General features: G+C 45.9%; 2 protein-coding genes and 1 pseudogene across 2 annotated transcripts in view; all 3 read left to right on the top strand.

Annotated features, from left to right (window-relative positions):
- LOC133379120 (zinc finger protein 883-like) overlaps nt 1-10,466 on the top strand; it is a 35,591-nt gene extending 25,125 nt beyond the window's left edge. Inside the window, exon 3 of the mRNA XM_061613724.1 lies at nt 8,134-10,466. Coding sequence (XP_061469708.1) covers nt 8,134-9,890 — 1,757 coding nt within the window. The 3' untranslated portion in view covers nt 9,891-10,466. The remainder of the gene's footprint in view (nt 1-8,133) is intronic.
- A 68-nt stretch (nt 10,467-10,534) lies between these two features.
- LOC133381960 (zinc finger protein 91-like) overlaps nt 10,535-23,879 on the top strand; it is a 38,520-nt pseudogene continuing 25,175 nt past the window's right edge.
- LOC133381949 (H-2 class II histocompatibility antigen, E-D alpha chain-like) overlaps nt 14,181-23,879 on the top strand; it is a 411,219-nt gene continuing 401,520 nt past the window's right edge. The window contains exon 1 of the mRNA XM_061621569.1: nt 14,181-14,188. The gene's annotated coding sequence lies outside the window, so the exon portion shown is untranslated. The remainder of the gene's footprint in view (nt 14,189-23,879) is intronic.

Here is a 23,879-nt window from a genome sequence, read left to right as displayed (position 1 = left end):
TGCACTCATATTAGACAGCTCACAACCGCAGAAATGTAAAATTGATATAGGAGCAAAACAAATAACTTAACTGGCTCTGCCACCATCTTGTCCTCCACCCTCAACCAAAGTGTATTATGGGCCTTCCCTGGTGGGAGAGGGAGCTTTGGAGCAATAGTGTCCACTGCCCAGGTCACCTCCATATTCCGGAGATTGACCAGGGCTTCAGCAGTGTCGCCAACCATGCTGGGAATATCCCCCAGAGCATTCCAGAAACCTTCTGGATCCATGAGTCTCCGGGGCAGACCATCTTAATCAGCTTTCACCCCTGCGAAGGTTACCAGGAGACAAAGTCTAAACCTTGTCAGGTGGTGATCTGTCCATGACAATGCAGTCACTAAGAACCCCTCCGGCCTGAGATCACCTTCTTCCTGTCCCGAACAGAACACATGATCAATTGTGTGTCCTGCCACAGGCATTGGTCCAGATGATGTATTTATTTATTTATTTAATTTGAATCCCACCCTTCCTCCCAGCAGGAGCCCAGGGCGGCAAACAAAGCACTAAAACACTTTAAAACATCATAAAAACAGATCTTAAAATACATTAACAAATCAGCATTAAAAACATTTTAAAAAACGATATTAGAGACAGCCCCATGGTTGTCATGGCAGCCATGAAGCCCTGAGCTGCACCTGTGAGTCTAACCTCAGCATGTATGTTGAAGTCACCCAGGACCATCAACTTGGGGAACTGCGACACCAACGCCGAGACCAGCTCCACGAGGGAGACTTTTGGGCAGTGGAGTGGCCAGTACTCCAACAGAATCCCCACTCTGTCTCCCTGACGCAACGCCAGGCACACACATGCAAAGCTGGAGGTGTTAGGGACAGGGTACCTGGCGGGGGAGATAGATTCCCTGCAGGCAATTACGACCCCACCTCCCCCTCCCCTGGAACTAGACTGCTGGAGTGCCACAAAACCTGGTGGGCAGAGCCGGGAGAGACCTACTCCGCCTTGGTCATTTAGGCAGGTTTCGGTAATGCAAGCAAGGTCGGCGCATTCATCCAGGATTAACTCCTGAATGAAAGTGGTTTCCTTAGTCACTGACTTTGCATTCATCAGCAGGACAGTAAGATCCAGGGAGTTCCCAGCTTAGCTACTAGTGTCCCGAGGGTTGGAAGGGGGACCGGAAGGGATGCAAGCACAAAGGTGTCTTATATCCCTTCCCCTGGGACGGCCAGTCTGCCTCCCACCACTATTACATCCCCTGCCCAACAATGGCAGGCCCCTGACTACTCCCATTCGCCCTGTATTTGTGCTTCTTCAAAGTCCACAGCACCTTTGATACCCTGCCCAATATTACCTCCATGGCAGGCCTCTGAATACTCCTACCCTGGCACAGGTTAAAAGAAGCCAGACTCGGAGGGGGGGAGCCTTGGCTAGACATGGCTCTTATGAGGGGGAGCTCTCTTCCCCACTCTCTGGCAGTTGTCTTCTCCCTTGAGAGCCCCAACTGGCTTAAGCTGGCACCCGGGCCTTGCAGGGAGTAGCAATTGAAACCCGAGATAGCCTGCAGATCCAGTTGTGCAGGAGGCCACAGCAGCAACAGGTGTAGGTTCTGCTGGGTTTCTCTCAACTTATGTTGACCCTCAGAATCAGTGACCTCCAAGAGCATCTGTCATGAACCACCCTGTTCAGATCTTGCAAGTTCAGGTCTGTGGCTTCCTTTATGGAATAAATCCATCTCTTGTTTGGCCTTCCTCTTTTTCTACTCCCTTCTGTTTTTCCCAGCATTATTGTCTTTTCTAGTGAGTGATGTCTTCTCATTATGTGTCCAAATTGTCATGGAAACCTGAATTCAAGATGGTTGCGTAGAAAAGAATTGTGGGGTTTCATTTCTTAATGTGGGATCTTAACAGGTTAACATTTCATTTCTGTATTAGAGCTGTGAGTTGTCAGTTTTATTTCCCAGCTTTGGGTAATCAGAGCCCCACCCTAACACCCCCTTATCAGTAGAAGCTGGGCAAGGTCATAAAGTCTGGGAAGCTTTAGGGAGGATGTTCCATTTGGCTGGTGATTGATGGGCCCTTAATCCATGAAGAAATTTCCTGATTGGTTAATTGGATCCGGCCTGTTGCTGGGCAGTTTGCCCTAAGTATGGGGCTCAAACGTTAGCTTTCATTCATCTCCCGGATCCCATCATGCCTACTTGATGTTGCCTGCTGAGCTTCCATTTTGCATCAACTATCCTGACTGTTCCTCTCTCTGAGGAGAGGGGGGCTGTGCAACTGTCTACCTGTGTGTAAGTATTAGAATAGCAGAGTTGGAAGGGCCCTATAAGGCCATCAAGTCCACCCCCCTGTGCAATGCAGAAATCCACAAATCCACATCAAATCATTCCCGATAGATGGCTGTCCAGTTGTCTCTTGAATGCCTCCAGTGTCGGAGAGCCCACTACCTCTCTAGTTCATTGGTTCCATTGTCGTATGGCTCTAATAGTTAGGAATTTTTTCCTGATGTCCAGTCAAAATCTAGCTTCCTGCAACTTGAGCCCATTATTCTGTATCCTGCATTCTGGGACGATCGAGAAGAGATCCTGGCCTTTCTCTGTGTGACAACCTTTCAAGTACTTGAAGAGTGCTATCATATCTCCCCTCAGTCTTCTCTTCTCCGGGCTAAACATGCTCAATTCTTTCAGTCTCTCCTCATAGGGCTTTGTTTCCAGTCCCCTGATCATCCTTGTTGCCCTCCTCTGAACCTGTTCCAGTTTGTCTGCATCGTTCTTAAAGTGCGGAGACCAGAACTGGACATAGTATTCAGATGAAGCCTAAGCAGTGCTGAATAGAGGGGAACTAATACTTCACGCAACTTGGAAACGATCCTTCTGTTAATGCAGCCTAATATTGCATTTGCCTTTTTTGCAGCCACATCACACTTTTGGCTCATATTCAGCTTGCGATCAATGACAATTCCAAGATCCTTATCGCATGTCGTATTGCTGAGTCAACTCTTCCCCATCTTATAACTGTGCATTTGGTTTCTTTTTCCTAAGTGTAGAACTTTCCATTTATCCGTGTTGAATTTCATTCTGTTGTTTTCAGCCCAATGCTCCAGCCTATTAAGGTCCTTTGAATTTTCTTTCTGTCTTCCGTGGTATTAGCTATGCCCCCCAATTTTGTATCATCTGCAAATTGGATAAGCATGCTCTGTACCTCCTCATCCAAGTCGTTAATAAAAAGGTTGAAGAGTGCTGTACCCAGGACCGAGCCCTGTGATACCCCACTCGTGACTTCTGTCCAGTTTGAAAAGGAACCATTGATAAGCACTCTTTGAGAACAATTCTGGAGCCAACTATGTTTTACCTTGCCCCTTTTGAGTGTTGAGATTGAGGAACTATTTTGCTGCTGTAACTGTGCACCTCTTTTATTCTTTAATTAAGTTATTTCTATTTACCAGTGTGAGTTCATTCAAGAGAGGGTTGGCTTTGAACAGGTACCTTGGCCACTGACCACGACTACTGTGTGAATTGGGTATTTTGTTTAAAGGCTTCAGAGCAAGGAGTTCCTGTTTGGCTCTTGCCATTTGGGAATCCTTGGCAAGTTTTCTGGGCTCCGAGTTTCCCCTTGGCTCAGGGTACTTAAACAGTATAAAGGGTGGTGGCTGTCTACTACACTGCAGGGCTGTTGTGAGCGGGTACAGCCTTGGAAGAGAAGGAAGTTTTGCCAGAGTCAATTTGCTTGAGTGGGGAATTTGCTTCTGGGATGGTGGAGGGTGTCCTGGGAGAGCTCCCCTCCCTCACACAAAAAGTATGATAACCTCAGTTTCATCATTTTAGCTTCTAGTGATAGTTCTGGTTTAAATTGTTCTAACACCCAATTATTTGTCTTTTTTGCGGTCTGTGGTACCCGCAAAGCTCTACTCCAACACCACATTTCAAATGAGTTGATTTTTCTTTTCATTGTCCAACTTTCACATCTATACATAGAGATCGGGAATACCAGGGTCTGAAAGATCTTGACTTTGGTGTTCAGTGATACATCTTTGCATTTGAGGATCTTTTCTCATAGCTTCCCTCCCCAGTCCAAGACTTCTTCTGATTTCTTGACTATTGTCTCCATTTTGGTTAATAACTGTGGCAAGGTATTAATAATACCTTGACAACTTCAGTGTCCTCATTGCCAACTTTAAAGTTGCATAACTCTTCTGTTGTCAGTACTTTAGTCTTTTTGACGTTCAGCTGTAGTCCTGCTTTTGTGCTTTTCCCTTTAACTTTCATCAGCATTCGTTTCAAATCATTGCTGGTTTCTGCTAGTAGTATGGTATCATCTGCATATCTTAAATTACTGATATTTCTCCCTCCAGTTTTCACATCTTCATCTTGGTCCAATCCAGCTTACCACATGATATGCTCTGTGTATAGATTAAATAAATAGGGTGATAAAATACACCCCTGTCTTACACCTTTTCCGATGGGGAACAAATCGGTTTCTCCATTTCTGTCCTTACAGTAGCCTCTCATCCAGAGTATAGGTTGTGCATCAGGACAATCAGATGCTGTGGCACCCTCATTGCTTTTAAAGCATTCCATAGTTTTTCATGATCTACACAAAAGGCTTTGCTGTAATCTATAAAGCGCAGGGTGATTTTCTTCTGAAATTCCTTGGTCCGTTCCATTATCCAACGTATGTTTGCGATATGATCTCTGGTGCCTCTTCCCTTTCTAAATCCAGCTTGGACATCTGGCACTTCTCGCTCCATATATGGTAAGAGTCTTTACTTTACTTGCATGGCATATTAAGGGAATAGTTTCAAAATTACTGCATCCCCTGGAATCCCCTTTCTTTGGAGTTGGGATGTATATTGAACGCTTCCAGTCTGTGGGCCATTGTTTTCTTTTCCATATTTGTTGACAAACGTTTATCAAAATTTGGACACATTCAGTATCAGTAGCTTGTAGCAACTCTATTGGTATGCCATCTGTTCCTGGTGATTGTTTCTTCCAAGTATTTTAAGAGCAGCTTTCACCTCACATTCTAAATTTTCTGGTTCTTCATCATATGGTTCCTCCGTGAATGAATCTGTCATCATTGCATCTCATTTATAGAGTTCTTCAGTGTACTGCTTCCATCTTCCTTTCATTTTATTTCAGTCAGTCAGTGTGTTCCCCTGTTGATTATTCAACATCCCTACTCTTGGTCTAAATTTTCCTTTAATTTCTTCCTGTACTTCTGCATAAAATATCTCAATTTCCTCTTCTTCTGTGTTTTCCATTGGAGCATAGATTGAGATGATGGTTATGTTGATAGTTGTTGCTGTTATGTGCCTTCAAGTCGATCACGACTTATGGCAACCCTATGAATCAGTGACCTCCAGAAGCGTCTGTCATGAACCACCCTGTTCAGTTCCTTCTCAAAGAGTTGTCCCCCTACGGTCACTTGCCCTCAGTACCCCAAGGGGGGTTCTTTGCTTCCAAGAACAGTCCCAACTCCTTTGGGTCTCTGCTTCCCAGGCAAAACTCATCCTCCTCCAGGAGTAATGTTACAGCAGTACTGCCACCACCCCTTCTCTTCCTGATTCCTTTCTCTGAGGAAGAGGATTTCAGAGAGCCCTGTGAGTTCTAAAGGGGTTAACCCTTGTTAATCAACAGTAATCAGTAGCATCCAGAGGTCAAAAACTAGATTTAGAATCATTAGTTTCAAGTCAATACACACCATCTATAAAAGAGTAGTTTATTTAAAAGAAAATAGAAGTATATGCAAAAGAGAGCAGCAATGGTTTCCTTAAAGCCAATCACCCTCAGCTGGGCTTCATGAGATACACTGGCATAACAAAGGCGAGAGGTTCAATACGGACAAAAGAAAATAAACAAGAGCTTGACTGAACATGCATCTTTCATTGTTATGGAGTTTATGTGTCAACAAGGGGGGAGTGATCCATGCCTTTGAAGATAAGGGGGCTAGACAGCATCTGTCTCGTGTTGCAGGTAACAGAGGACTAACATATTTGGAGGGAGGAAGGGGATGCAAGCTGTCCTCTGGGCATCTATTTTAATTCACTCACACCAACTATTGTAATGTTGATGCATTCTATTTCTTGCTTGACAATTTCTAACTTTCCCTGGTTCATGCTTCTCACATTCTGTATTCCTATTTTGTGTGTTGCACAACTCCGGACTCTTCTGTTGCATCTGTGCGCATCAGCCTCTGGGCTTCCTTTGGGCTTTGACCCAGCTGCGTCATTAGTCACAGCACTACTCGTACTTGTCCATTCTTCTTCCCCAGTAGCTTGGTGAGTGCCTTCTGTCCTGGGGGTCTCATCTTCCAGCAGTATCTCATGTTGAAGGTAACAGGGGGCTAACATTTAGGGAGGGAGGGAGGGGATGTGAGCTGCCCTCTGGGCAGTGGAAAGGGCCATGTTCCTGTCAGACAGGATCCATCCTAGGTTTGTAAATTCCAGCTGTACATAAGTACTGGGCTGTCCACCTTAAATGGAGGAACAGGAGCTAACCAGCTCCAGGCGCTGTTGGATGAAACCAATTATCCAGATCCATTTCAATCGGGTTTCAGGCCTGGTTTCGGCACTGAGACGCCCTTGGTCGCCCTGTTTGATGACCTATGTCGGGAGAGAGACAGAGGGAGTGTAACTCTTGATTCTCCTTGATCTCTCAGCGGCTTTTGATACCATCGACCATGGTATCCTTCTGGAGAGTCTTGCGGAGTTGGGAGTTGGAGGCACTGCTTGTCAGTGGTTCCGCTCCTACTTAGCGGGCCGTCTCCAGAAGATAGTGCTTGGGGAACATTGCTCGACACCATGGGTTCTCCAATATGGGGTCCCGCAGGGTTCGGTTTTGTCTCCCATGCTTTTCAACGTCTGTATGAAGCCGTTGGGTTCGGTCATCAGGAGTTTTGGAGTGCGTTGTCATCAGTACACTGATGACACGCAGCTCTACTTCTCCTTTTCATCTTCTTCAGGTGAGGCTGTCGATGTGCTGAACCGTTGCCTGGTCGCGACAATGGACTGGATGAGAACTAACAAACTGAGACTCAATCCAGATAAGACTGAGATGCTGTTGGTGGATGGTTTCTCCGATCAGATGGTGGATATATACCCTGTCCTGGATGGGGTTACACTCCCCCTAAAGGATCAGGTTCGTAGTCTGGGAGTCATCTTAGACTCTTCCCTCTCACTTGAGGCTCATGTAGCCTCAGTGGCATGGAATGCGTTCTACCAACTTTGGTTGGTAGCCCAGCTACATCCCTATCTGAATAAGGAGGACCTCACATCAGTGTTACATGCTCTGGTAACCTCGCGTTTGGACTACTGCAACGCGCTCTACGTAGAGCTACCTTTGAAGATGGTTTGGAAGCTACAGCTAGTGCAGAATGCGGCAGCTAGACTGCTAACAAGAACTAAGCGGTCTGAGCATATAACACCTGTTCTGGCTCGCCTGCACTGGCTTCCGATAAGCTTCCGGGCCAGATTCAAGGTGTTGGTATTAACCTATAAAGCCTTATACGGCGCGGGACCATGATATCTGTCGGAACGCCTCTCCCGATATGAACCGGCCCGTACACTACGGTCTACTATGAAGGCCCTCCTCCGGGTCCCGACCCATAGGGAGGCCCGGAGGGTGGTGACAAGATCTAGGGCCTTCTCAGTGGTGGCCACCGAACTGTGGAATAGTCTCCCCAAGGAGGTACGCTTGGCGCCGACATTATCATCCTTTCGGCGCCAAGTTAAAACCTTCCTGTTCTCTGAGGCATTTTAATTTAAATTAATTTAATTTTAATTTGTTGTGATTTGATTTTAGACTGTGTTTTTATATAATCCATTGTATTAGATTCTGTAATTTTATTGTATCTTTTATGTTCACCGCCCAGAGAGCTATTGCTAGTCGGGCGGTATATAAGTTTAAAAAATAAATAAATAAAATAAATATAAATAAGGAGAGCAGAGTTTTGTTAAAATTGTCTCTATCTGTGTCTCTTTTCACAACCTGTTACCAAGCACCTACTGTACAAGGCCTTGAGCTTTGATAGTTAAACTCTGATACCAACAGAGCTCCCAGAAATATATTTCAAAGTACAAATCATAATATATTCACAGGATTTCTCCACAGTATTTTATCTCTTTTCCTTTTCATTCCATCAGGACACATCTGGGGGGTCAAGACTGACGATGAAGCTTCTGAAGTATCACTGGAAAAAGCTGAGGAGCAGGTGCAGGAGCAGAAACTGAGGAGTCAAGATGGAGCAAAGGGACAAGAGGAAAGACAGACTCACACAGGGGACAAACCTTATAACTGCTTGGAGTGTGGAAAGAGCTTCATCTGGAGTAGCGCCCTTACTTCACATCAAAGAATTCACACAGGTTACAAACCATATAAATGCTTGGAGTGTGGAAAGAGCTTCTGTCACAGTGGCCAGCTTACTTCGCATCAAAGAACTCACACAGGGGACAAACCTTATAAATGCTTCGAGTGTGGAAAAAGCTTCAGATGGAGTACCATCCTTACTTCGCATCAACGAACTCACACAGGGGACAAACCTTATCAATGCTTGGAATGTGGAAAGAGCTTCAGTGACAGTAGCACCCTTACAGTGCATAAAAGAAATCACACAGGGGACAAACCTTATAAATGCTTGGAGTGTGGAAAGAGCTTCAGGTGGACTAATGCCCTTAAGGTGCATCAAAGAATTCACACAGGGGACAAACCTTATAAATGCTTGGAGTGTGGAAAGAGCTTTAGTCAGTGTAGCACCCTAACATTGCATCAAAGATCTCACACAGGGGACAAACCTTACCAATGCTTCGAGTGTGGAAAGAGCTTCCGCGAGAGTAGAACCCTTACAGTACATCAAAGAAGTCACTCAGGGGACAAACCTTATAAATGCTTGGAGTGTGGAAAGAGCTTCAGTCAGAGTAGCAGCCTTACTTTGCATCAAAGAACTCACACAGGGGACAAACCTTATAAATGCTTTGAGTGTGGAAAGACCTTCAGTCAGAGCAGCAACCTTACTTCGCATCACAGAACTCATACAGGGGACAAACATTACCAATGCTTGGAGTGTGGAAAGAGCTTCCGTCACAGTGGCCACCTTACTTCACATCACAGAACTCATACAGGGGACAAACCTTATAAATGCTTGGAGTGTGGAAAGAGGTTTAGTCACAGTGGCCACCTTACTGTACATCAAAGATCTCACACAGGGGACAAACCTTATCAATGCTTGGAATGTGGAAAGAGCTTCAGTAAGAGTAGCCACCTTACTTCACATCACAGAACTCACACAGGGGACAAACCTTATAAATGCTTCGAGTGTGGAAAGAGCTTCAGTCAGAGTAGCAACCTTACTTCGCATCACAGAACTCATACAGGGGACAAACCTTATAAATGCTTGGAGTGTGGAAAGAGGTTTAGTCACAGTGGCCACCTTACTTCTCATCAAAGAAATCACAGAGGGGACAAATCATATAAATGCTTGGAATGTGGAAAGAGCTTCAGTAAGAGTAGCCACCTTACTTCACATCACAGAACACATACAGGGGACAAACCTTATCAATGCTTGGAGTGTGGAAAGTGCTTCAGTCGGAGTGACACCCTTAGTATACATGAAAGAATTCACACAGGGGACAAACCTTATAAATGCTTCGAGTGTGGAAAGAGCTTCAGTCGGAGTGGCCAGCTTACTTCGCATCATAAAACTCACACAGGGGACAAACCTTATAAATGCTTGGAGTGTGGAAAAAGCTTTAGATGGAGTAGCGCCCTTAAGATGCATCAAAGAACTCACACAGGGGAGAAACCTTATACATGTTTGGAGTGTGGAAAGAGCTTCAGTGACAGGAGGACCCTTACTAATCATCACAGAACTCATACAGGGGACAAACCTTATCAATGCTTGTAGTGTTGAAAGACCTTTCATCAGAATGGCTACCTTCAGGCGCATCAAAGTATCTGTACAAGGGAAGAGATTTATCAATGCTTTGAAAAGTTTTTATTTATTTATCTATAGATTTATTAGTGGCCCATCTGGCTGGTTGTCCAGCCACTCACAACTTGTTGTTGTTGTTATGCTCCTTCAAGTCGATTACAACTTATGTTGACCCTCAGAATCAGTGACCCCCAATAGCATCTGTCCTGTTCAAATCTTGCAAGTTCAGGTCTGTGGCTTCCTTTATGGAATCAATCCATCTCTTGTTTGGCCTTCCTCTTTTTCTACTCCTTTCTGTTTTTCCCAGCATTATTATCTTCTCTAGTTATTATTTTAAGAGCATTCTGTATTCCTATTGTGTGTATCACACAAGTCTGGGCTCTCCTTTTGCATCTGTGCGCATCAGCCTCTGGGCTTCCTTTTGGCTTTGACCCAGCTGCGTCATTAGTCACAACACTACTCGTACTTCTCCGTTGTTCTTCCCCAGTAGCTTGGTGAGTGCCTACTGTCCTGGGCGTCTCATCTTCCAGCAGTATCTCATGTTGAAGGTAACAGGGAGCTAACATTTAGGGAGGGAGGGAGGGAGGGGATGTGAGCTGCCCTCTGGGAGTGGAAAGGGCCATGTTCCTGTCAGACAGGATCCATCCTAGGTTTGTAAATTCCAGCTGTACATAAGTACTGGGCTGTCCACCTTAAATGGAGGAACAGGAGAGCAGATTCTTGTTACAGTTGTCTCTCTGTGCGTCTCTTTTCACAACCTGTTACCAAGCACCTACTGCTCGAATAACTCCGTACAAGGCCTCGAGCTTTGACAGTTAAACTCTGATACCAACAGAGCTCCCAGAAATATATTTCAAAGTACATACCATAATATATTCACAGGATTTATCCACATCATTTTATCTCCTTTCCTTTTCATTCCATCAGGACACATCTGGGGGGTCAAGACTGACGATGAAGCTTCTGAAATATCAGTGGAAAAAGCTGAGGAGCAGGTGCAGGAGCAGAAACTGAGGAGTCAAGATGAGGCAAAGGGACAGGAGGAAAGACAGACTCACACAGGGGACAAACCTTATAACTGCATGGAGTGTGGAAAGAGCTTCATCTGGAGTAGCGCCCTTACTTCACATCAAAGAATTCACACAGGTGACAAACCATATAAATGCTTGGAGTGTGGAAAGAGCTTCAATCGGAGCAGCAACCTTACGGTGCATCAAAGATCTCACGCAGGGGACAAACCTTATAAATGCTTCGAGTGTGGAAAGAGCTTCTGTCACAGTGGCCACCTTACTTCGCATCACAGAACTCACACGGGACAAACCTTATAAATGCTTGGAGTGTGGAAAGAGCTTTAGTCAGAGTAGCACCCTTACATTGCATCAAAGATCTCACACAGGGAACAAACCTTATCAATGCTTTGAGTGTGGAAAGAGCTTCAGTCACAGAAGCACCCTTAGTAAACATGAAAGAACTCACACAGGAGACAAACCTTATAAATGCTTGGAGTGTGGAAATAGCTTCAGTCTTAGTAGCAGCCTTACTTCGCATCAAAGAACTCACACAGGAGACAAACCTTATACATGCTGGGAGTGTGGAAAGAGCTTCAGTCAGAGTAGCCACCTTACTTTGCATCAAAAAGCTCACACAGGAGACAAACCTTATCAATGCTTGGAGTGTGGAAACAGCTTCAGTCGGAGTGACACCCTTAGTATACATGAAAAAACTCACACAGGAGACAAACCTTATACATGCTTGGAGTGTGGAAAGAGCTTCATTGACAATAGCAACCTTACTTCGCATCAAAGAACTCACACAGGAGACAAACCTTATCAATGCTTGGAGTGTGGAAAGAGCTTCAGTCACAGAAGCACCCTTAGTAAACATGAAAGAACTCACACAGGAGACAAACCTTATACATGCTTGGAGTGTGGAAAGAGCTTCAGTGACAATAGCAACCTTACTTCGCATCAAAGAACTCATACAGGGGACAACCCTTATCAATGCTTGTAGTGTTGAAAGACCTTTCGTCAGAATGGCTACCTTCAGGCGCATCAAAGTATCTGTACAAGGGAAGAGATTTATCAATGCTTTGAAAAGTTTTTATTTATTTATTTATTAGATTTATTAGTGGCCCATCTGGCTGGTTGTCCAGCCACTCACAACTTCTTGTTGTTGTTGTTATGTGCCTTCAAGTCAATTACGACTTATGGCAACCCTATGAATCAGCACCCTCGAAGAGCATCTGTCATGAACCACCCTGTTCAGATCTTGTAAGTCCAGGTCTGTGGCTTCCTATATGGAATCAATCCATCTCTTGTTTGGCCTTCCTCTTTTTCTGCTCCCTTCTGTTTTTCCCAGCATTATTATCTTTTCTAGTGAATCATGTTTTCTCATTATGTGTCCAAAGTATGATAACCTCAGTTTCATAATTTTAGCTTCTAGTGATAGTTCTGGTTGAATTTGTTCTAACACCCAATGACTTTTCTTTTTTGTAGTCCATGGTTAAATAAAGTAGTTATTTCTTATTTTTAAAGCTTAAAGTCTGTGTCTGACTAATTTGCAGGGATGGTGCAATCTTTAGCAAAGATTCAAATACACAAAGCTCATTCAGACGTTCAAATACCTAATTTCGCTACTCTGCAACCGATCCTTTGGCCGCAAAGGGAAGGATCGCTCTGCCCTCGGCTGTCCTGTCCTGGGCGTAGGGTCCTGGGGGCTTTTTAATAGGGCAACATTGGGGGTTACTTAAAAGCCACTTTGGAATGATTTATATCCTGAACGCTGAGATACAGCCTTGGTCACCCTGTATGATGACCTCTGTCGGGAGAGAGACGGGGAATGTGACTCTGTTGATTCTCCATGATCTCTCAGTGGCTTTCGATACCATCAACCATGGTATCTTTTTGGGAAGACTGGCTGAGTTGGGAGTGGGAGGGACTACATGGCGATGGTTCCGCTCCTACTTGGCGGGTCAGCTTCAGAAGGTGGTGCTTGGGGAACATTGCTCGGCACCCTGGAGTCTCCAGTATGGGGTTCCGCAGGAGTCAGTTCTGTCCCCCATGCTGTTCAACATCTACATGAAACCGTTGGGTGCGGTCATCCGGAGCTTTGAAGTGTGTTGCCATCAGTATGCTGATGACATGCAAATCCATTTCTCCTTTTCATCTTCTTCAGGTGAGGCTGTCAATGTGCTGAACCAATGCCTGGCTGAACAATGGACTGGATGAGGGCTAATAAACTGAGGCTCAATCCAGACAAGACTGAGATGCTGCTAGTGGGTGGTTCTTCTGACCAGATGGTGGATGTCCAACCTGTCCTGGATGGGGTTGCACTCCCCCTGAAGGAACAGGTTCATAGTTTGGAGGCTCTCCTAGAACCATCTGTGTCACTTGGGGCCAGATAGCCTCAGTGGCATGGAGTGCCTTCTACCAACTTTGGTTGTGTCCCAGGTATGTCCCTATGTGGACAGGGATATCCTGGCTTCAGTTGTCCATGCTCTGGTAACCTTCAAGTTAGATTACTGCAATGCGCTCTTCATGGGGCTGCCTTTGAAGACGGTTCGGAAACTGCAGCTTGTGCAAAATGCAGCGGCCAGATTGGTAACAGGGACCAGACGGTTCAAACTTATAAAACTGATTCTGGCCCACTTGCATTGGCTGCTTGTATGTTTCCAAGTTCGATTCAAGGTGCTGGTTTTGACCTATAAATCCTTACATAGCTTGGGACTACAATACATGATGGAACACCTCTCCTGATATGAACCCATCTGTACACTATGTTCAACATCCAAGGCCCTCCTCTGGCCCCCTCCGAGGGAAGCTGGGAGTCTGGCAACAAGGGACAGGGCCTTCTCAGTGGTGGTCCCCAAATTATGGAATGATCCCATTGACGAGGTGCACCTGGCACCAACACTGTTAACTTTTCGGAGCCAGGTCATGACTTTCCTTTTCTCCCAGGCATTTTAGCATGTCATTTTAAATTGTTTTAAAATTTCAAATTGTGTTTTAAATTGTTTTTAAATTATGTGTTTTTAAATTTGTATATTTGTTTTAATGTTTTTAGTTACTGTAAACCGCCCAGAGAGCTTTGGCTATGGGACGGTATATAAATATAATAAATAAATAAATGAATAATTCCCTTGCTTGCTGTGGAGACTCAGCACTCACCCGCCTTCATCCATCCCTCTCCTTGGCCAGGAAGAACTGCTGCTGCAATGGGCACAAGAGGAGCCCTTTGCCTCTGTTGGTGCCCATGGGCCGGAGCCCTGACAGGTCAGGGGGAACCCAGAGGGGGGCAGGATGGATGTTATAGGGGGTCAAGGGGGGGAGGGGAATGGGAGGGGTCCTGGCCCTGGGCACTGTGCTGTGGAGGGAGTTGCACCCCAGCATCCTACACTTGTCCAGCCTCCTGGTCTCCCTGTGGCCAGCCAGATGCCCCCAGAGGAAGCCCACCAGCGGGCAGAACCAAGCCAAGAGCTGCCTCTTGTGGGAGCGATTTCCTCGGGTTCACTCTGAGCTGCGGGAAGAAGGACTTTCTTGTCTGTTCTGAATCTTCTAATGCACAAAAATAGGGATCCACCTCATGTGGTCTCAGGCTGCTGGCCCATCTCGCCTCCTATTGTTTCAGGCAGGACTACCCCCCAGCCCCACCCGGAGATTCCAGGGACTGTCCTGGGACTGTGGCTTACAAAGTGGATGCTCTGTCACTCAGCAACACGGAAAGGCAAAGCTGGATTCAGACTGTCTGGCTGAAAGTGATGGTGGTCATGAAGGGGAACGTGGAGATCCTGATCCAGCACAGCAATCGGATGCAGGCCCCGGAGGGGCTGGAATCTCCCTCTTCCCCTTCCCCTCCTCACATGCCCAGTTTAGTTGGCCTCCCCCTGACACACACATGCCATGTCACCTGATGGTCCAAATAAGGGGACCTACCTGCCTTCTTGATCTCCTCTCACCAATTAAATTAGCATTCATTATTAGTGGCCAAGCTAAAAGCAGGAGCTGCAGGGAGATTCCTGGTCTCCGCTCTCTTGCAAAGAAGTCTCACCCTTGTCCCTTCCCGGCCTCCACACGCTCTGCTTGGTGCTGATGCTGGAGCCCAGGGCGGGTGGGGGCTCCTTCTCGGGTGGTGTTGAGCCTCAGCTAACCCAGAAAGGACAGGAAGGGGGCAGGCATGAGTTTCAGGCGCCTCCGCTGCCAGAAGAAGCAGAGTTGGGGATTGTTGTGTCTGAGCAGGACCTTGCGGGAGGGGGTCAGCCTGCACTCCAGCCAGTTCCCATGGGTAGCGCACTCTCCGAGGAACAGAGCACGCCACCCCCAGCTGATGCAGAGGACTTGTTGAGGGAAGCTTCACAGACAGCGCCAGCTCCTCCCTTGCCAAGCAGTTCCCAGGGGGATACCAGTGTGGCACAGCCCCCTGACCTCAAGCCTGTTACTCGGGAGCAGGTGTCTTCCGATGAGCCGTTGGATGCACGTCCCCTGTCTCCTCGTTCCCGTCGCCACGAGAAACGGACAGGGCAAAGACAGGAATTACGAAGGAGTCAGAGATTACATTCAAAAACATTTCCTACATAAGCCTGCCACTCCCAGTAGGGAGTCATTGAGTCAACTTCCTTCACACGCTGCAGAGCATGTCTAGAGTATAGTTAGGGATTCTAGTGAGTTAGCGCAGGGTTTCCTATGAAGCGCAATGCCTTTGATGTATCCATTACTGTAATAAAACGAGATTTACTTGCACCCACACTTCAGCCTCATTCGTCCGGCTCTGGATGGGACAGGTGGGGGGCAAATTCAACTAGGAGATGACTTTTGAGTGAAAGAACTGCGAAGCCAGTTCAGTTCTGGTCCTGAAAGCAAATTCCCAGGCTCAAAATGCGCACCTGGTGTAGTAGTAGTAGTAAAAATAATAAAGTCTTCTGCAGCTGACACTGGTTGGCAGCTCTTAGGGTTTTAGTGCACAAACCAAGGTCAGTTTGAGGAGCCTGACGTGTGGCCAACCCTGCTCCAGCCTTCACGTGTGAGGAAAACTGGCTACAGCTAATGTACAATGTTTGTATTTGTGTGTGTAGTGGAGGAAGTGGAGTTCTGGTCTCAGCCCATCGGGGCTCAATTGTAGCTTCCCGAATGCCTGACCTGTGTTCAGGTGATGTTGGAGCCAATTCTTCTGAGATATTCCTGTCTAGATAGAATCATAGAACAGTAGAGTTGGAAGGGTCCTGTAAGGCCATCAAGTCCAACCCCCTGCTCAATGCTGGTGCTAACACAGAATGCAAAATAGGAGCAGTAGGCTATAGGGAAGGTGTGGGCACAGGCCGGGCTACTTGGGGAAATGAATCCCCATCCCATTTCATGCATTGTGGGGGAGTGAAGCTTCTCATACTGGGATGGAATGGCATGGAGGACCAGGAATTCCAGGCCTTGGAGGAGATGCTGCTTCTGACCGGGACTACCAGGGTCACACGGGGGCTGCTCAGTGAGGAATGAGGGTCTGAAAATACGTCACGTGAAATAATGGGCTCAAGTGATGCTCCAGAGAAGCAAAGAAGTACCTGAGTGAGATTTCTATGTGTTTGAATCCTGGCTAAATCCCTGGAATTAGTCAGACAGACTTTAAGCTTTAAAATAAGAAACAACTATTTTATTCTGGAAGTACCTACTTGGTAGGAAATAGTTCTCCATCTAGCTAACCAGCTAAGTTGGAGACGGAAACACAAAGCCTAGTGTTTGCCCTCATGCTCTGTGAGGAGAGAGACAGAGAAAGAGAAGATCTCTCTCTCTCTCTCTCTCTGTCTCCTGAAGAGAACAAAGAAGAAGTGAGACATAGGGTTCCTCCATGAATGAATCTGTCATCCTTGCATCTCTTTTATAGTTCTTCTGTGTATTGCTTCCATCTTCCTTTTATCTCGGTCAGTCAGTGTGTTCCCCTGTTGATTGTTCAACATCCCTACTCTTGGTCTAAATTTCCCTTTAATTTCTTCCTGTACTTCTACATAAAATCTCTGAATTTCCTCTTCTTCTGTGTTTCATGTTGGAGCATAGACTGAGATGATGGTTAGGTTCCCCATTAAATCTCACTGATATCACTCACTCAGACTTTGCATTATAGCTCCTAATTGCTTTTTCTACATCACTTCTGACTATTAGAGCAACCCCGTTTCTCCTTAATTTATCATTTCCTGCATAAAATATTTTGAAGTTGCCTGAAAATGTCCCTTTCCCATCCATTTTAATTCACTCATGCCAACTATTGTAATGTTGATGGGTTCCACTTCTTGCTTGACAATTTCCAACTTTCCCTGGTTCATGCTTCTCACATTCCATGTTCCTATTGTGTGCGTCATACAGCTCCGGACTCTCCTTTCGCATCTGTGCCCATCAGTCTATGGGCTTCCATTCGGCTTTGACCCAGCTGCATCATTAGTCACAGCACTACTCGTTCTTGTCCTTTGTTCTTCCCCAGTAGCTCGGTGAGTTCCTTCTGTCCTGGGGGGTCTCATCTTCTAGCACTTGTATTGCAGGTAACAGGGGGCTAACATTTTGGGAGGGAGGGAGGGAGGGGATGCGAGCTGCCCTCTGGGCAGTGGAAAGGGCCATGTTCCTGTCAGACAGGATCCATCCTAGGTTTGTAAATTCCAGCTGTGCATAAGTACTGGGCTGTCCACCTTAAATGGAGGAACAAGAGAGCAGATTTTTGTTGCAGTTGTCTCTCTCTTAGGGTTGCCATATTGCCCCGTTAGCCAGGTTTTACCCGGATTCTATCCATGCCACCGGGTGCCCATTTAGCCCATTAGGTGGTCAGGATTCTCAGCTTTAATTTTAAAAAATTAAGTTTCTAGGTGGTCCGGTTCTGGAGATATGCATCCAAATGTCATTCCCCCCACGACTGTTAAATCTTATTAACAGATCTGTTATAGCACTTAGTGGTTCTATCCCTGCCCTTTCAGGATTGCAGCCAATAAGTGAAGCCAGGGTTGTGATTGGTTGACCTTCAGGCAGTGCCTAGATCTCATTGCAACGCCAGAAAATGGTGCTTTCCCCGTTTATCAGGAAATCTCATGAATTGGGTAAGTATATACATTTCAGTTTTTTTTCTCTTGTGCGCAGGAGTCAAATCCTGGGCTGTTGAAGAGGGCAGTGTTTTGATAACCTTCCCAGTACTTGCTTTTGTGGGAGTAAAAGCAATGCTTATCCCATATACCCAGAGTAAATGCCATTGAATTCAGTAGGACTTACTTTTGAGTAGACATGGTTATGACTGTGCTGTAAATTAATGGGACTTTTGAGTGAACATAACAAAGAATTGTGTTTATGTTCTAAATCTTTCTGTTCCTCTCCAATCCTATTTTTAAAGCAATTATGCAGGGCTTACGTAGGTATTACAGTCTTTATTATGTAGGGAACTAATACTGATTTTAAAAAAAATGTTCTGCAATGACCAACTGGTTTGACAATAAACTATTATATAGTCTATATGTATTTTTACATCTGCAGTGTGCGTATGTGTGTGTGTGTGTGTGTGTGTGTTTGTATGGAGTCTTTCCCACAACCTTGTGAGGTGGGGTTGGTGATTGGAAGCCAAGGCAGCTCACAATAAAAAATAAAGCCATTTAAAATCCAATAACCATAAAGCAAGAATAAACAGTTGCAAAACAGCTTAAAGAGGCATGATTCTGAATTTTGGGTTGGGTGAATGAAGTTTATTTCTTTATTATTTGATTTATATCCCGCCCTTCCTCCCAGTAGGAGCCCAGGGCGGCAAACAAAAGCACCAAAAACACTTTAAAACATCATAAAAACAGACTTTAAAATATATTAAAACATCTTTACAAACATTTTAAAAGCTTTAAAAAGCATCTTTTTTTAAAAAAGGAAAAGGTTTAAAAACATATTAAAAAGCCATTTACCTGGGAGCAAGCCCCACTGAACTCAGTGGGATTTACTTCTGAGTAGCCCTTTTTAACATTCAAATGTGAATTCTCCAAAACTTTCCCTCTCCCCCATTTTTTCTCCTTCCTTTCCTCAAACTCAATCACTGCCAGCACACAGAAGCACTGCACTCAATGGGACTTACTCCTGAGTAGACTTTTTAAAAATTGCAGTGAGTCCTTCAAAGCTCCACCCCCCCCCCCGTTTTCTGCCTCTTTCCTTCTCTCAAGCTCATTGGTTGCTTCAGGCTGGTCTCCGTTCGCTCTTTCTTGCGCTTGCCTCCATTTGAGCCTTATTCCTCTTTCCTGCTCCGTGGCTCCAGCAACTGACGTTTCCTTCAGCCCATTTCTGAGTGGCTGCTGCTGCTGGAACAAGGCTCAGGCTGTCCCCGGGGAGAAAAACTAATTGCTCACACGATCAACTCCATGGGGACAGCATGCCGGGAGAATCGCCACGTGAGCAGAAGATGACCTTTTTTCAGGGTACCTGTACACGTGGTGATTTTTGAAATCACCACGTGTAGACTCTTTCTCAAGAGCAGCTGTACCCAGGTACAGGGGGCTTCTACCTGGGTACAGAGTAACGTGTGAATACCCCCAAATCTCTGACCTCAGTGATCTCAATGCAGGGTAAAAGCCTGCTACTTAGGTAAATACACACATCGGCACACACGCAATCTCTGCTAAAATATACACATTTACATCTGGACTTCTCATTTTCACTTAATTTTTGGGAACTCAGTCTCAATTTCCCCAAACACTAAGGTAGTTCCCTCTGGTTTACCCCCCTGGCCGCCAGTTACATGTGCGGATATTGGAGACTTAATATCCTCTCTCCGACCAGGGAAAGCCCCAGGAGAGGACATGATTCCACCTGAGTTATTTTTACTCGATCCCTTATGGTGGAGCCCCATTCTCGCAATACTCTTCACAAAGATCAATGACACTGGTACCATTCCCCCAGGCTGGCACACCAGCATTGTGATACCTGTCATGAACCTGTAATGGTCATGAGTTATTAAAAATCTGCTGACAACACTTTGGTTCCAGTAAGGGACTCTGGGAGATGGTTACAGTCAGAAAAGACAAGCCTTGCCAATTTGTAAAGTTAAGTTTCATTTTTTCCAGCTGAAGACGGTTAGAAGAAGCCTTAACAAGCTGCACCTGTTTATCTTTGCTGATTAACAAGTGCCTGGCACCCAAGGTCATCCTTGGCCTATGCAGTTGGAAAACACCGTTGGGAGGGGGGCCTGAAGGCGCGAAAATGTGAGAAACATCGAGAAGAAAGTTACATCAGTCAATTTCTGATTGGTCAATTAATCCTGGACCGTTAGGATCCTTTTCCCTTAAGTATAGGGCTAGGGACCCATAGTTTTTGTTCTCTGTTCTCTGCCTATGCTGACTGGCACCAGAGTTCCAAACCTTTTCTGCCTTATGGTTCCTGGGGTTGCTTATGGGAAGGCAACCTATGTCTGGTTCCATTGCTTTATGTTGAACATCCATCTCTCTTAGGAGAGGTGCCACGCAACCAACTACCTCGTATGTAAGTAGTTAGGTGAGCTAGTTTATTATTTTCTTGTTGTGTGTATGAATTCTCTTGTAAGAACCTAAACCCCTGTTGGGTGAATGGTCTTAAAGGATTACTTGCTGCTATATGATATGTGCACTTATATATTTTAATAAAGCTACTTCTATTTAACCTGGTGTGTTCATTTGAGAGAAGGGGTGGTTCTAAATTCAGTGTTTTGACCCAACCTCAGTCACTCACTACCAAAGAGGGTTAAGAAGTTAAAAGCTTGGATTTTAAGTGTTAAACCAGAGGTGCCTGGCAAGGAGTGTAACTGTGACTCTTGCCTTTTAGGACCTTGGTTTTATATATCTTCTGGGCTCAGAGATCCCCTGGCTCTGAGTGGACCAGTATACAGGGGTGGTGGCAGCCTACCTTCTACCTTGCAGGGTTGTTGTGAGCGTACACAGCCTTGGCAAGGGTGAAGTAATAGCTTTTCGGTTCCAGTCTCATTTCCCTAAGGGTGGGGGTCTGAGCCTGATGCATGTTCCCGGGACCCTGAGGGTCGGGTGGGCATGACATGGCTGGCAGTGGTGAGGATCGAAGCCATTCCTGCTCTTAAGTGAACACGCTGTGTGAGATAAGTGCATTGCAGCAAGTTGTAAATTTTAAAGAGACTTCTGACACAATTGTTTGTTACTTTGGGTAGTAAGGTTAGTGCAGAATGTCGCAAAAGATAAAAACCAGATCTCAAAAGAATGGAGCCGAGGATGTGCTCCTGGCAGACACTGCGTTGCCTAGTCAGCTTGTTCAGCTGGAAGAAGGCGCTGCTGCTCTGTCGTTTATGCCTCAGCCTTCTGTGGATGACCAGGAGTTTGTGTCTAAGCAAACTGAGGATAGCGAAGATGAGGAGGAATCAGATTTGGACGAGGAAGAGCTGCCTAGGAGCATGCAGCGCTACCTGGCTAAGCAAATGAAGCTGTTGTCCCTGCAGTTCAAGGCTATGGAGGAAGATCGCCGGAGTAGGGAAAGCTTTGCTCGTGAGATGCAACAACCGCGAGGAGGAAGACCAGACCTCCATAAAAAATCCTTTCCGACCTTTCGCGAGACAGATGATATTTTTACTTTCTTCCAAGTTTTTGCTCACTCTTGTAGAGATCAAGGTGTGCCTAAAAAGTACTGGATGAGTGCTTTACGCATTAATGCTGAAGGCGAGTTGAGAGAACTGTTGAACTCTTTGCCACTGGAGTATGTAGATGATTTTGACTACTTTTATGCTTTAGCCAAGTCTCATTTTGCGCTAACTTCAGAGGATTGTTTTCGGCATTTGGAAACAGACCAGAAGAAGTCTCGGGAAAGCTTCTCAGCCTTTGCTGCACGGATGGGCAGAAATGTGGAACGTTGGGCTGACACAGCCGAGGCTGTAACCCGAGAGGAGGTTTTAGATCTGTTTGCAAAAGAACTGTTTTACAGACGCCTCCCTCGAGATTTGATGGCTCTGGTCAGAGACCAGCAGCCCCGTTCTCTGACTGAAGCAGGCATGCTAGCAGATCGTATGTTTAAAAACAGAGCTGGAGAAAAGTATACTTTGTTTCGGAGACCGGAGTACGTTCCTGTGAAACCGCCGAGGCGAGAGATCGCAGGTATGCAGAAACCAGGGCAACCGGCGAAGGAAGAGGAAGGGGGGCCTGCTGGCTACTTCAAAGTGTCTTCCGCCCGGCCCGAGGCTGCATTGCAAGAGAAGCCCCGTGGAGAAATAATTTGTTTTAAATGTGGGCAAATTGGACATAAAGCTAATTCCTGTTCTAAAACCTTGTCTAAGCCCAATCCTGCTGGAAAGAAGAACCCAAAGGTTGCTCCAGTTGCACGCGTGAGAGACTTAACGTCCCCTGGAGCGGAACCTCCTGAACTTTCTTCATGGTCGTTAGCCGAGGAGAATGAAGGAGCAGAATCGGATTTTGTATTTTCTGCCCCAAATTCACAAGACCGTCCTGAGGCTCCTCGTGGACCAGTTGTTAAAGCCCTGCCGGTGAGTGTTGTACAGACTGTGTCAGGGGATCGAGAGGGAGGAGTAAAGAATAGTTTGTTTCCAGAGAAAGACTCTCCAGGACCCCTTTCATCGGAATGTAAAGAATGGGTTCAAACGCAGTTTTCCGAATCCATATATGTAAACTGTATTAAGGTCAAGGGAAGAATCGATTCAGGCTCAGAAATTACCAGTATTGCAGAACGGCTGGTTAAGCCGGAGCAATATGTTCCAGAGTTACAAGTGGCGGTCACAGCGTATGGCCAGCAGACAGTGCAAGTGCCTGTAGCTGAGGTGGTGCTTTCATACCGAGGCTGGACTGGACGCCATAGAGTTATAGTTCATTCGGATGACCATTTATGGGATGTTTTAATAGGAGTTGATCTGTTGTTCCTAAGCCATCAAGAGACTGTACGTGAAGCGGAAATAAACGCTCTTACCAGGTCTCAAACTTTGTCACAACCTATGGAAGACTGTGGGGAGAAATGGCCTCTGGGTGGCGAGGAAGAGAGGGCTGCCGTTGGGAGGGCTGGGACCCTGCCCGAACAACAGGGAAAAAACTCCTTTCAACCCAGTGTGGGGGAGACGGAGGAATGTAAATTACCGGCAGCCAGCTCCCAAGCCTTTAAGGCAGCTTTACTGAAGGATGAGAGTTTGCAAAACTGCAGAGAAGAAGCCGAGAGAAGCCCTCCTGCCTTATCAGAGACTGTGAAAGTGAGATTTTATTGGGACAAAGGCTTGCTTTATCGAGAACATGTACCTGGGGGGAATTCTACGGACTGGCAACCAGTCAGACAATTAGTTGTGCCAAAACCTTTTCGCCTGGATGTATTGCGGCTGGCCCATGATGTTGTGACTGCGGGGCACCTGGGTGTGAAACGGACTTTGTTTTCTGTTACCCAGCATTTTTATTGGCCCTTAGTGGCTAAGACTGTTAAAGAATATGTAAAATCCTGTGATATTTGTCAACAACTTGGGTATGCGCGTGATCACCCCAAGGCACCCTTACAAGTATCCCAGATTGTGGCAGAACCTTTTGCTCAAGTGGCTGTGGACGTGATCGGCCCTTTTAATCCGACTAAGACTGGGAGAAGATTTATTTTGACTGTAATTGACTTTGCCACGAGATTTGCTGAAGCTATTCCTTTGAGTTCCATCACTGCCCCAGTCATTGCTAAAACCTTGTTAGAGTTATTTTCGCGTTGGGGGTTTCCCAAAACTATTTTGTCAGACCGAGGGCCGAGTTTTGTGGCCAAGTTAACTAAAAAACTTTGGGAACTTGCTGGTATGGAACATCACATTACGACTGCTGGTCACCATTCCTCGAATGGGCTATGTGAGAAAATGAACGCCACTATTAATAAAATGTTAAGGGCGTATGTGTTAGAACATCCTAGAGAGTGGGATGTAGCTTTACCTTTCCTGATGTTCGCCTATAGGGCTACTCCCTCTGCCAGCTTGGGCTACAGCCCCAACCAGCTAGTTTTTGGAAGGGATCTGGTGGGG

This window comes from Rhineura floridana, chromosome 3, assembly GCF_030035675.1.
Source record: "Rhineura floridana isolate rRhiFlo1 chromosome 3, rRhiFlo1.hap2, whole genome shotgun sequence".
In the NCBI taxonomy this organism is placed as follows: domain Eukaryota; kingdom Metazoa; phylum Chordata; class Lepidosauria; order Squamata; family Rhineuridae; genus Rhineura; species Rhineura floridana.
The sequence above is the reverse complement of the archived record's forward strand: the minus strand, read 5'-3'. Positions and strand labels throughout refer to the sequence as shown.